Here is a 12807-nt window from a genome sequence, read left to right on the forward strand (position 1 = left end):
AGGAAGACAAGACAGCGGTAGATTCTTGAAGAAACTAGGGCTTGAAGTGGTGCACATTATCTATTTGGGGAAGAGGCAAAGAGAAGACAATTATCTGTTCTAAAGCAATCAAATCCTGACACAGACACCTAACTTGTTAGGGAAAGCTTCTCACCCGCTTCGATTTCAGCCATTAGTATTGGCCAGCCCCATTAGAGGGCAAAGGGAAGTGAAAGAGATTTGTTAAGCAGGACAGTTGGTCACCATGCATCCCTCTTATCACTACTTAGAGAGAGATGTGTGAAACGTCCCTGAGACATTTCATAGGTTTAGCAAAACAGCTTAAATACCACTGAAATGCCTCCATGACTTTGGATGAAACTCAAAAGAACATGTCGATTTTTGCTTGAGGCAAAATTTCAGCAATGGACTTGACTTGGGCATTGTTGACACCACTGGCAAAGCCCCGCTCTAGACCCATGTCACTTGCTAAGCTTTGAGCAGAATCACTTTGCCATTCCTGCAGCTGCATGTTTACTGGGGCACTCAACTTCCTCAGGTCTGGTACCCATTCAGTTATAGTAGCCTGGTCAGAGATGGACCTAAAGTCTCCAGACCTGAAGCTAGCGATCTAAGTGGGACGCTGTGCACCAAGGTTTCGGAAAACCTCCTCCAGGTGTAGAAGGGGAATGCAGATGTGTAACACCAGCCCCTGGGATCCAAGAACGGTATGAAGTCTCTTGACTGGCACACAGAAGTTCTGGCCTCTCCATGATGAAAGACAATTTCCACTCATTGCCACAAGGTGGAGCAAATACTCCATAGCCACGCTGATGGACGAGAACCACAGAAGCTTTCTTTTGCTATCAATTAAACCTTGGGGGAAAGTAGAATGCTAGGGAGCCGGGACCTCATCCAGCTTTTGGACCTGAGAATACAATCCTTACTCCTTCAAAGAATCTACAGACAGTGAAGGATTAACAAGGTTTTGCCGTGAAATCTTTCCACTCACAATCTAGTGCACTCATATCTCTAGATGAGCATAATACTGGCGCTCATTGCTGTGAGTTTTCCAGCAAACAGTGTAGGAACAGATGAGGACTTCCTATATTTTCCTGACCCACTTCACAGAACCTCGTTTCCACTCCCCTGCCTCTAAAGTGCATAAAGTAACCACCGTATAACGCCAGGGGCTCTCGCCTTCACGTGTTACTATTTTAACACTGGACACCACCTAAGCCTTTTCTAAAGGGTACTCCTAAAAACGTAACGTGAGTAAGAAAAAAAACGATAATTAAAAGCAAGTGCATTGCAGGGGTCAAAGCACATGTCACTTCAGAGATGTAAAATTACATCTCCCAACATCACCTTTCAGCATTAAAAAGCAGTGGCACGGGAGGGAAATGCAAACTTCATTCAGAGCACTGTTCCCTCTAAGCTGAGTTAGTGTGAGTTAGCTCACAGGTTTTTAGCCTCCAGCTCACACATATTTGTCTTAGCTCAGGAAAAATGGCTCCAGAGCAAGCTAATTTATGCAGCAGCCAAATCGCTCGCTCACAACTTTAATGCCAGCCGCTCACAAAATAGAATTTTGCTCACAGGGCTCCATAGCTTAGAGGGAGCATTGATTCAGAGCCCTGGCCCCTTTCCCTTCCCATCCACAAAACTTGAACCCACCCCCCTGAAACTACCTCCTTGAACTACTATTACCTGCAGTAGGGAACAGAGACAGAAACCCACGGGCTTCACCGTCGAGAGCTGCCTGTGCTCCCAGCCCTCTTCAGCTAACATCTCAACCAAAGTGGCCGCGTGACGGCCAATGCTCCCTCTAAGCTGTGGAGTCTTGTGAGCAAAAACTCTGCTTGCTTTTAATTAAAATGCACTTGCTTTTAATTATCGTTTTTTGAAGGAAAATGCTCTGAGCAGTAGCCATAAAATGTGCTGTGCAAACAAAGCGCAGTGTGCTCCCTGCCGCTGAAACTTTTTTTTTTTTTTTGCTGAATAATAACAAAGTGGAACTTGCTTAGCAGAGATAGCGGTGAGGCCGACAGCCCTAAGCAGGCTCTGGTGGATCACAAGAGTCGGCTGAGAGACTCCTACAGCCATCAGTGGGCTGTAAAAATCCTCACAGCGGCTCTGGTTAAAAGCTGGTGCTTTGCTGTGAGCGACTACTAGAAATGATTGACGGTGTGTGTGTGTTAACATACTAAAGGAAGGTGATTTCTGAAGATGGATAATGCTTCCATTCGGCATGGCTGGCTACAAAGGGAGAAAGGAAACAGAAGAGGGGAGGGGGAAGGGAGAGAGAGAGAGACCCTCAGCCATAGGAGAAGAATAGGAGTGACACATAACCCCTTACTTTCTTTCCGAATACTGCAATATGACAGAAAGCAGAAAAGCCTTTAGAAAACGTGACTTGATCCAACTTGTTACTGGCAGCTTCGGTAAAAACAGTACCTGTTCAGAGCACGAGGTTGGATCCTATTGAGGATTGCAGCAGCAGAATGGGGGGGGGGGGATTTTTGCCAGTTCCCCCACACACATACACATTGTAGGCCTCCAGTCCTCCAATAATCTTATCTGGAAGTGACCATTGCATGGGTCACTGTAGCCAGATCCCAGGGAGTGAGATATGGGGCCAACTGCCTGATCTGTTTCAGATGGAAAGAAAGCAGACCTGGTAGTGGCAGCGACCTGGGCCTCCATAGTTAGTGAGGCATCCAGGAGCACCCCCAGGCTCTTCACCTTCGGCACTGGCACCAATAGGGCCCCGCCGAAGGTTGGGAGCCCGATCCCTGATCCCAATCCCCCGCGACCCAGGTACAGGACCTCCATCTTCGATGGATTCAGTTTCAGTCTGCTCTTCTGTAACCAACCAGCCATGGCGTGTAACGCCCTGTACAGATTTTCTGGGGCTGAGTCCAGGTGGCCATCCATCAATAGATAGAGCTGGGTGTCAACCCAGCCCATACCTCCAGATAATCTGGGTTAGGGGACGCATGTAGATATTAAACAACATTGGGGAGAGAATCGACCCCCGTGGCACACCACATTCTAGCAGGTGTTGCTGAGATAATTTCCCCCCAAGTGACACCCGCTGTCCCCGTCCTTGGAGAAAGGAGGTCAGCCACTGCAGAGCAAGCCTCCTTATCCCCACATCGGCAAGGCGGTGGGTCAACAGATCAAAGTCAACCATATCAAATGCTGCCGACAGATTAAGAAGTATCAGCAGCACCGATCCACCTCAATCCAGGTGTCCCCGAAGGTCATCCACTAAGGCAACCAGCACCGTCTCCGTCCCATGGGCAAGGGCAAAAACCAGACTGGAAGGGATCCAGGATATTAGTATCCTCCAGGAAAACCTGGAGCTGTGTTGCCACTGCCTTCTCCCCTACCTTACCCAGGAACGGTAGATTAGACACTGGGCAGTAGTTTGTAAGAACCACAGGGTCCAAGGGAGGGTTTTTAGGAGGGGGCAGACTGCAGCCTCCTTCAATCCCTCTGGGAAGGTTCCTGTCGATAGGGACAGATTGATCATCTCCCTCAGAGGAGTCCGCACCTCATCGCCACAGGCTTTCACCAGCCACGACGGGCAAGGATCAAGGAGACATGTAGCGGGCTTCTCAGCAGCCAGGATCCTGTCAACTCCTTCCTAGGTGAGCAGACGGAAATAATCCAGCACTGGACCTGAAGACGGCCAAGGGGGGCTTCCAGTTCCCTTATTGTATCACATGTAGCTGGAAGATCACGGCAGAGTGGCAAGACTTTTATCGGCAAAATGACTCGCAAATGCCTCACAGCCTATCGCCAATTCTCTAGCATTTGGAATGCCCTGAGGCAATGCAGTTAGAGACCAAATTATTCTAAATAACTGGGCTGGGCGCAAGCTTGCAGACGCAATGGAGGTCGCACAGAAATTCTTCTTAGTGGTCTTCCCTGCCGTCTCATGGGTCTTCATAAATGACCTAAAGGATGTTCTTGCGGCTTCATTGAGGGCTTGTCGCCACTTTCTCTCTAGCCGTCATAGCTCCCGTTTCATCCGTCTTAGCTACAGGGAATATCACGGTGGTACCAATTTGGTGCGAGGGAAAAGAGGGTGCCGGGGAGCAACCTCATCGATGGCGTTGGAAAGACAGTCCTGCCAGTCTTTTACTAGCTCTTCCAATGGGCCACCAGGGGGAATCGGATCCCGCAGAGCTTCCTGGAACCTACCTGGGTCCATTAGACTCCACGGGGCGAGCATAAATTAGTTGTTTCCAATGGGAATAAAATTATTTTCAACCACTAGGAGCCTTCCAAACTAACAGTTTATTGTGGTGCCTTGCTCTCTTGTCCTGTTTCCCCCAGGAGAGGGAGGTGGGAGAGGCAAACATAGCAAGGGGGGGGAGGAAGAATGACTCAGCATCAACAGATCAATGATTTCAAAAGTGTATCTGCCCCTTCTCTACACGCCTACTCTAGAGGCCTTCCGTCTTATCTTCATGATAATGGGCACTCTGCTAGCAATGAATTACGCTTGAACACACAGTAAATAAAACAAAAATGAACCAGAGCCAACAGAGAATAAAACCAGGGAGTCCCGCAGTCCAGGCACAGCCTAAGTAGGTCAATTTGGGCACTCTGCGAGCGGTAACCTGGCAACCTGTTTTCAGGCAAGAGGGCCACACTGATGGCCAGACGGCAGGAGAATAAGGCAACACTTCTACTTGCAGGCTGAATGATGAGAAACTCACCAGTACTTCAGAAGAGACGCTCATTAACGGGTTAGAAAAAATACCCATCCAATGGTGGGGATGGACACAGGAGTGCGGTTGAAAGGACAAGACTATCGGGGGGGGGGGGGGGGGGAAGGAGCCGGCATCATGTGCCTTTCTTTCCACGGAAATGTGCTTCTTCCCACTCTTCAAGTCTTGGGACCCTCCTTCTGCTTCCCAAAGATTTGCACTCCTATTCAGTTGTGTTTCCATTTGGTAGTTGAGCTGGTTACGGCTTCCCTCCCTTTGCCCACGTTCAGTCTTGAGAAGACTTCCTACTTGATAAGCAAGGCCGTCTTTGCCCCCTTTCCTTGGTAAGTTGGTTGCTAGCATGAAAATAGGCCGGAGGTGAGGGAGGAGATTGGTATACTATTGCAAGAGAGCCGATAGCTCCCTAAAACAGGAGGAAGCAATGATGGTTCCTATAGGAGAGGGTCATTGGGGAGCTTTGTCCCAAGCAGGGCCGGCCCGAGGTTTTGCTGCACACTAGGTGGGGCTACCTTCTGGTGCCCCCTGCATGTTGCCAACCTCCAGGCGGGACCTGGAGAGAACTTAGTCCAACTTCTCTCCCCCTTTGGAGGCTCCAAAGTTGCCTCAGCTCTGCCCAGCGGCAAGGAGGGTCCCCTGGTCAAGAGGGGACCCGTGGGGCGGGGATGGTGGCGCCAGGGCTCCCCCCTCCCCCAACTTACCCGGCAAACTTGGACGTTTGGGCTGGGGGAAGAGCAAAGAGCTCAGGGACGCCAATGCCGCGCAGCCTGCTGCTCCTCCGGCCGAGTCTCTTCCCTCTCCCCCCCACCTTTGCTCTCTGTGTGCGTGCGTGCATATGTGTGGTTGCAGGGGGCGGGGGGAGCGAAGGGGCGGGCAGGGAGTGTGTGTGTGTTTGGGGGCAGGAGGGAGAGAGAGAGGCCACAACTTTAATGCCAACTAGCTCACAAAGTAGAGTTTTTGCTCACAAGACTCCACAGGCAGCTTTAAGGGAGGAACTCTGACCACCAGCCCCTCGAAGGGGCGGGCGGGGGAGGGAAAAAACCCCAGCTGCTCTCCATCCCCCCCCCCTGTGTGCCTCCTCCACCCTGGCCAGGCGCAGAGAGAGAGCGAGAGGGGTGGGCGGGCAGAGACCCTCGATCCCCACTGCCTTTTCTCTCTCGCCGGGAGGGGGGGCTCAGCTGCTGCGGGGCCCTGCTCCCCTCCCCGGCCCCTTCCCATGGCGGCGGGCGGCGGCGATAGCCCGCTGGCCACCGCCATGCCGCCTCTGCCTCCTCCCCCCTGAGGGGGGAGGGCAGACGAGCTGCGGCGCCGCCTCCTCCACCCCGGCCGGGCACAGAGAGAGAGCGAGAGGGGCAGGCGGGCAGAGACCCTCAATCCCTGCCGCCTTTTCTCTCTCGCTGGGAGGGGGAGCTCAGCTGCCGCGGAGCCCTGCTCCCCTTCTCGGCCCCTTCCCATGATGGTGGCGATCACCTGCTGGCCACCGCCATGCTGCCTCTGCGTCCTCCCCCCTGAGGGGGGAGGGGGGAGGGAGGGCAAGCTACGGCGCCGCCTCCTCCACCCCGGCCAGGCGCAGAGAGAGAGCGAGAGGGGCTGGCAGGCAGAGACCCTTGATCCCCGCCGCCTTTTCTCTCTCGCCGGTTGGGGGGGGGCGCAGTTTGGCACCCCTGAGGGCCAACGCGCCCTAGGCGAGCAGCTAGTTCGCCTAGCGGGCGAGCCGGCCCCGGTCCCAAGTGCAAAGGATTGGTTCCCCAAACTATTATTTACTTCTCTGTTCACCTTTCAAGCAATACTGCTCCCACCTGTGCTGGCAAAGTAGTTGAGGAGGAAAAGGCAGATGGGCTAATAAGTGCAGCTGCAGAGATATGAGACCACCTTTATAAAAGCTCGTAGTTCAGTTCTTTACTGTTACAGTCATCTGACCAAACATAATACAAGCTAATAAATTCTAACAGTGACAAAGAGCCCCTGCTGCAAGCGAGCACATATAGCACATGACGGGCTCCCTAGGAGAAAGAAGCCACCCTCATTGTAAAACGTGAGCCAGCTCTCACTGTGATTCACCCATAAGTGTCACGGCCCTCTCAGAGCTTCCCATTTTTGAGGATTCTCTGGGCTCTTTCAGAGGTTTGTGGACTCTAGCGAGCCAAAGTCACAACCCCACAAAAGCGCATAATGAACGACGAGCCAGCACAAGGCGCATGGACCTTGAGCACAGCAAAACAAAGCAGAGCTTGATAGTCTGTGCATACCTTCCTGAACTGTCAACACTCCGGGGACTCTCTGCAGGCTGGACACAAGGGTGTTCTCCGGAAGGAGGTGATAGATGGTTTCCAGGAGTGGGTGTGGCTGCAAGGCACACTGAAGGCGGCTGCTGTCCATCACAGTCAGGTACATGTTCTCTAAAGACAGGGGAAGGCACCATATAAATGCAGAGACAGAGACAGACAGGGGAAAACTCCTGGAGGCTTTTTAGTAGTTGGGCAAAAGATGTCATTTGGGCAGGTTACAGCCCTGCATGTTAAGCTACCCTTTGCCAAAGGCGTCTTGCCCGCCCACCCTTTTAAAGGTACCTACAACCATTTCCGTATTGAAAAGAAAATTAAGATGAAGTCATTGTAAAGCAATAGAACTCTCAAGGCAGGAGACGAAGAGAGGTGGTTTGCCATTGCTTGCCTCTTCGTAGCAACCCCAGACTTTCTTGATGGTCTCTCATCCAAGTACTAACCATGGCTGACCCTGCTTAGTTTATGAGAATTGACGAGATTGGGCTAGCCTGGGCTGTCCAGGTCAGGGCACTCTCTGCTTTGGCAGGACACAAGGGGAGAGCGGTTCCTCAAGAGAGAGTGGCAGGAAAGCCCAGTGCAGCACTTCTAAATAAGTAATGGCATCCCACTTTGCTCTGGTGTATTGATTGGGCCTGGCCCTCGAAGTGGGACTCATGATTTATGAAATATTCAAGAGTGGAAAGTGCGGCCTTGCAAAAAAAACTGCCTGGAAGGACCCTTGTCCCTCCCGGACAGGCCTGGCTCTTCTCTTGGCACTGCGTGGAGGGATGGTTCAGAAAAGGGTCGTCCATAAGGGAAGAAATTGAGCAGAGATCAATAGGAAAACGGAGAGTACGTTTTGTTTTAAAATCTGGTTGCACCCCAAGATTTGGATCACTGTTCCTCAATACCTTGGATTTTTTAAAAAAAATCCGAATTTAAATTTCATGTGCAGACCGGAGGAGGTTTACTTTTTGAATGTGTAATAGTAAGTCTATGCATGATTCACAACAGAGTCCTAAGCAGACTGATACCCTGTAAATCCATTGAAGACCACGAGCTTAGAAAGGTGTGATTCCACTTAAGACAGCACTGTCAATGTTCTGGGCATGCTTCCTGATTGGAAATAGGCATGTCTAGAACAGAGACTCCTGCAGTGATGCAAAGGGCAGGCTGCCTGAGAGTGGATAATACTCTCTCTCACTAGATAGATAGATAGATAGATAGATAGATAGATAGATAGATAGATAGATAGATAGATAGATAGATAGATGATAGATAGATGATAGATAGATGATAGATAGATGATAGATAAATAGATACACACACACACATCACACAGCATTTCAGTCACATCTGATGCAGGGACAGGGAAGAATGAAACATCCTTAGAAGAAGGCAGCTTATTTCTCTTCCCAGAACCACAGGCAGGCTCTTTTGTGGCATGGGTACTTGGGACTAACTGAAGCCTTTCATTCTTTAATTTATTTCTTAAGGCATGTTAGTGGGATCCAGGGCTCTTTTTGTAGAAAAAGCCCAGCAGGAGCTTATTAGCATAATAGGCCACACCCAACAGCAAAACTCATTAGCATTATAGGCCACACCCCTGACAGCACAGCTCATTGGCATATTAGGCCACTCCCCCATGTTACCAGAAGTGTGCTCATCCAGCCACACCCACCTTTTGCTTGTTATTCTGTTTACCTTGTTTGTTGTCAAAACCCAGGGCTTTTTTTGGAGCAGGAACTCCTTTGCATGTTAGGCCACACACCCCTAATGTAGCCAATCCTAATGAGTTTCTGCTGTTGGGTGTGGCCTATGATGCTAATGAGTTCCTGCTGGGCATGGCCAACTCAGGAGCCAGTCGGAACTCCGTTCCTGTGCGTTCCTGCCCAAAAATAGCCCTGTCTATCTAGCACATATTTGAGGAATCAATTATTTGAATACTGGACGGGACAAGTGACAGACTCAAAGAGCCTGCCCCTCTTCCTGTTCCATCTCCTGGCCTTGCAGTTTCTCTTAAAGTCCCTTCCTTTCTCCTCTTTCCCCCTTTTGTGGTTTGCACGTGGCTACAGCAAAACAAATCTAATGTACAATAAAGGACAAAGGCTCTTTTGTGACTTACTCTCTACTGGCTCCTGGAAAAGCGGGTGCAACAGGGCTCGGGGAGTCCCGTGATACAGACTGAGCCTAAGGAGAAAAGGGGCAGATTGTGACATGGGAGATATTTCTCGAGTGTAGAAAGTTAGTATTTAAAACAACAACAACAACAAATACTTCTAAGGCTTTGTGTAGTGGTCACAAGAGTTGATAGTGTGATGAATCTCTTGAATCTGCCTAAGTTCTCTTGCCTCCTACTTACTTCCACTATTATTCTGTGTTTCCGCTGTGTCGGACACAGACTAGAAATTTCCACAGGTGCCAGGATTTCCACTCATGGAGCATGATTTTCCAGCCTCCTACAGCAGTCCAAAATGCCTTTCAGATCCTCTTCTTTGAAGAGAGGGGACCCGCAAGAACAAGATTTCGGGATGGGGGGTGTTGCATGCATGAGAAGGGAGCAGATGGGGAGATTGTGCTCCCTGAGCAGAAATCCTTGTGGCTGCAGAAACATTACGACAGAATAGAGCTTTCCTGACTCTTGCCACCCACCACAGCCCACAGATCCCATAAAATGCTGCTCCTGTTGGATAGGGGACTCTGAGGAATGGAATGAGAGGGGTTTGGAGGAGGAAGGAGAAATGGAGGGAAATTGCCAGTTTCATCTGGATCCAACCCCTTATCTGTATTATTGTCCCATTTACACGATCCACAGACTCTACAGGAGCACCTTCACCCACGTATTCCATGGTGTATGGGATTTCCAGTCTTCCAGGAAGTCAATGCCTTCAGAGATATGGCAATCAAGAGCAGGACCTTTATTGTGGTGGCACCCTCTTTACAGAGTGTCCTTTCTGTGCATCCTCACATAGTTCTTTTAGGAGGACAGGGCTTTCTGTTTAAGAAGCCATTTGGCTGACTGCTGCTGCAATCCTTAAGATGGTTTTCCTGTGAACAAGCCCCACTGAATAAAATGGGACATACATCTGAGTAGACCTGCTTAGGCAATGTCTCTCTGGGTTATTACCAATGCCATGATGTGGGTTTTGTAGTGGGATTGGGAAGGGGAGATTTTTTAATTTATTTTTTCTTATTTCATATATTTTCTATGTTTTAAGCCATATTGTTGTCTTAAGGTCCATGAGAGCCTTTTAGATGAGCAGACAAGGTAAACATAAACATTTCAGTGTACCATTTCAGGCTGCAAGTGGGGTTCAGTGAGCGAAGGAGAGGCTGCATGTTTCAATACTCCATTTAAACTCCTTGCATATAGGGGACAATCGCATCAGGGAGAAGGCTAGAATGAATATTTCCCAGTTCTCATTATCATTTATGTTGTTCGCTGATAACAGTCCCTGCAAAGAGTATTCATCAAGTGGCGAATCGGAGCTGAACATGAGTTCAAATACCGGTGATCTGTTCTCTTTTGATCTGGGATTATAGTAATAGCAGGATTATTTCTGGTAGGCGGAGTTTGCATTTCAGTGGAGAAATGCAATGAGCTATGGAAGACCCACGGCAGTGTACAAGGCTATGCATGAAATGATCAAGATGGGTAGCCATGTTAGTCTGTCTGTAGCAGCAGAGTCCAGTAGCACCTTAAAGACTGGCAAAATTTGTGGTGAGCAGTGACTTGTGAGAGCTCATACCCTACCACACAGTTTGTTAGTCTTTAAGGTGCTACTTAAAGCTGCGATGGTTCAAGTGGTTAAGACGCTGAACTGCAGGCTGTGAAAGGTCAGTAGTTCAGCAGTTTGAGACCCAGGTTGCCGCATGACAGAGTGAGCTCCCGTCTCTAGTTCCAGCTCCTGCCAACCTAGCAGTTCAAAAGCAAGAAATTGCAAGTAGATAAATAGGTACCACTTCAGTGGGAAGGTAACAGCGTTCCGTGCGCCTTGGTGTTTAGTCATGCCGGCCACATGACCACGGAAACATCTTCGGACAGCGCTGGCTCTTCAGCGTTGAAACAGAGATGAGCACCACAACCCTAGAGTCGGACTCGACTGGCTTTCGAGCAAGGGAACCTTTACCTTTAAGGTGCTACTGGACTCTTAAGCTTTTCTATTCTGACTGGCAATGCTCTCCAAGGCAAGGGTCTTTTCCAAGTGCTATTTTCTCAGACCCTTGTGAGAAGAAATGCCAAGGACTGAACCAGAGACCTCCTGCATGCAGAGCATGGACTGAGCCACTGAGCTATGGGCCCTCACCCAAAGAAGACTATGGCCAAAATACTCTCAAACAACTCTTTATTGTCTCCAACACCACGGCTGAACCACCTGTGGACTGCATGAACGTCTCCCCAAGACTCAGTCATACCCCCAGTGATCCCAAAAGAGGAAGATACCCTTTTTCCTTCAAGCCCAGATTTGTCGGCTCAGACTTGCTGTTAAATAAACGCAGGATTCCAAAGCCACACGACAGATCCTGGTGGGTCCCGTCCTGTCTCCTGACGGAAGCCACAACTTCTATGACGAGGATGATGCTGGGATGATCCAAAGATGTGTGGAAATAGACAGTCTGAAGACGACAAGAGGGGAGAATGGAATGTGAACTTGAGTTTTTGTCTACATGGCAGTGTGGGATTTGCTTCCGACAGCGGTATTCAACACTGTGTTCGAAAATACCCGGAAGTTCCTGAATGAGACAGTCGTGACTGGAGGATACGGAAAGATAGCTCTTCCACCAGTACCAACCCTATCCTACAATGCATGGGCACAGGGGGATCACTGGGCATGATTTACGTACATTCTTTTTTCAGTGGGCACTCTAGGAACTACATGCACACCCTATGGTATGCCCAGAGACTCTCAGCTGTGCAATAGTAGCCTTCAAGCAGACATGGAGGGGTTTCCTCAGGAGATACAGATGAGAAAAGTGTTCCCTCTAGGACAAAGTTTAAAACACACCGGACTTGAGAGTTCCACAACAGCCTGTTATCCTGTCTTGGTGGGTTGGATGGATCCCTTGTCCCTCTTCTTTCTGAGATCCTTACTGAGACCTGAAAACTGCTAGGATATCCTTCCATTCTTCTGCTGACTTAACAGGATTCCAGGCTACGGGGAATGTGCCTTTGGCCAGTGACACTCAATCTCTTCAGCGAGCATGGAAGGGTAGGAAGTTACGGGAAGGATGAGGCAGAGTGCTATCGTGCAGAGGCCAATTCATTCCTGGGCTTAGCGGTGCTTTCACTTCTAATTTGCTGAGCATAGGAGCAGAAAGGATTAGACTCTTGGTATACTAGGTTCCCCCTTTCCTGTCCGGAAATGCCACAAACTTCCCAGTAGGAAGTGTCCTTCAAGTGGCAAGAAACAAAGCAAAGCCAACTGAAGTCCCTTCCCAGCGTGACATAAGACTAAGACAAAACCAGAATCTGTTGTCACCTCCATCACTCGACTTAATATCATTTTACTGGTTTAACCTCTGGTTGATCTTACCTCTCAGGTACATATCAGGGCTTCAGTTATCTGAAGCCAGCAACACCCATCCCCTGCAGATGACCCTGAAACTGGAATCCATTCAACGGGTAACAAGCTTACATTACACAGCATCTCATATGAAAGGAACGAAATAGAAGTCCAAATCTCATCATAAGATTGCAGTTTTTGAACATTCTACCTTCAAGGAAACTTTTCCATGTCTGCTGACAAACTCTTGAACATCTGCCACAGTTCCTGGCACCTTCCCTCTGTGGCATCAGTTTTCTTAGCATTCATAAGGTGTGG

General features: G+C 49.5%; 1 protein-coding gene across 1 annotated transcript in view; it reads right to left on the reverse strand.

Annotated features, from left to right (window-relative positions):
* NPHP4 (nephronophthisis 4) overlaps positions 1–12807 on the reverse strand; it is a 137869-nt gene that overhangs the window by 102675 nt on the left and 22387 nt on the right. Inside the window, exons 3-5 of the mRNA XM_015429815.1 lie at positions 11430–11602; positions 9111–9175; positions 6971–7120 (exon numbers count right to left, since the gene is read on the reverse strand). Of these exons, the coding sequence (XP_015285301.1) occupies positions 6971–7120; positions 9111–9175; positions 11430–11602 (388 nt within the window). The remainder of the gene's footprint in view (positions 1–6970; positions 7121–9110; positions 9176–11429; positions 11603–12807) is intronic.

The sequence above is a fragment of the Gekko japonicus genome, unplaced genomic scaffold (assembly GCF_001447785.1).
Source record: "Gekko japonicus isolate JY-2015 unplaced genomic scaffold, Gekko_japonicus_V1.1 scaffold1166, whole genome shotgun sequence".
NCBI classification, from domain to species: domain Eukaryota; kingdom Metazoa; phylum Chordata; class Lepidosauria; order Squamata; family Gekkonidae; genus Gekko; species Gekko japonicus.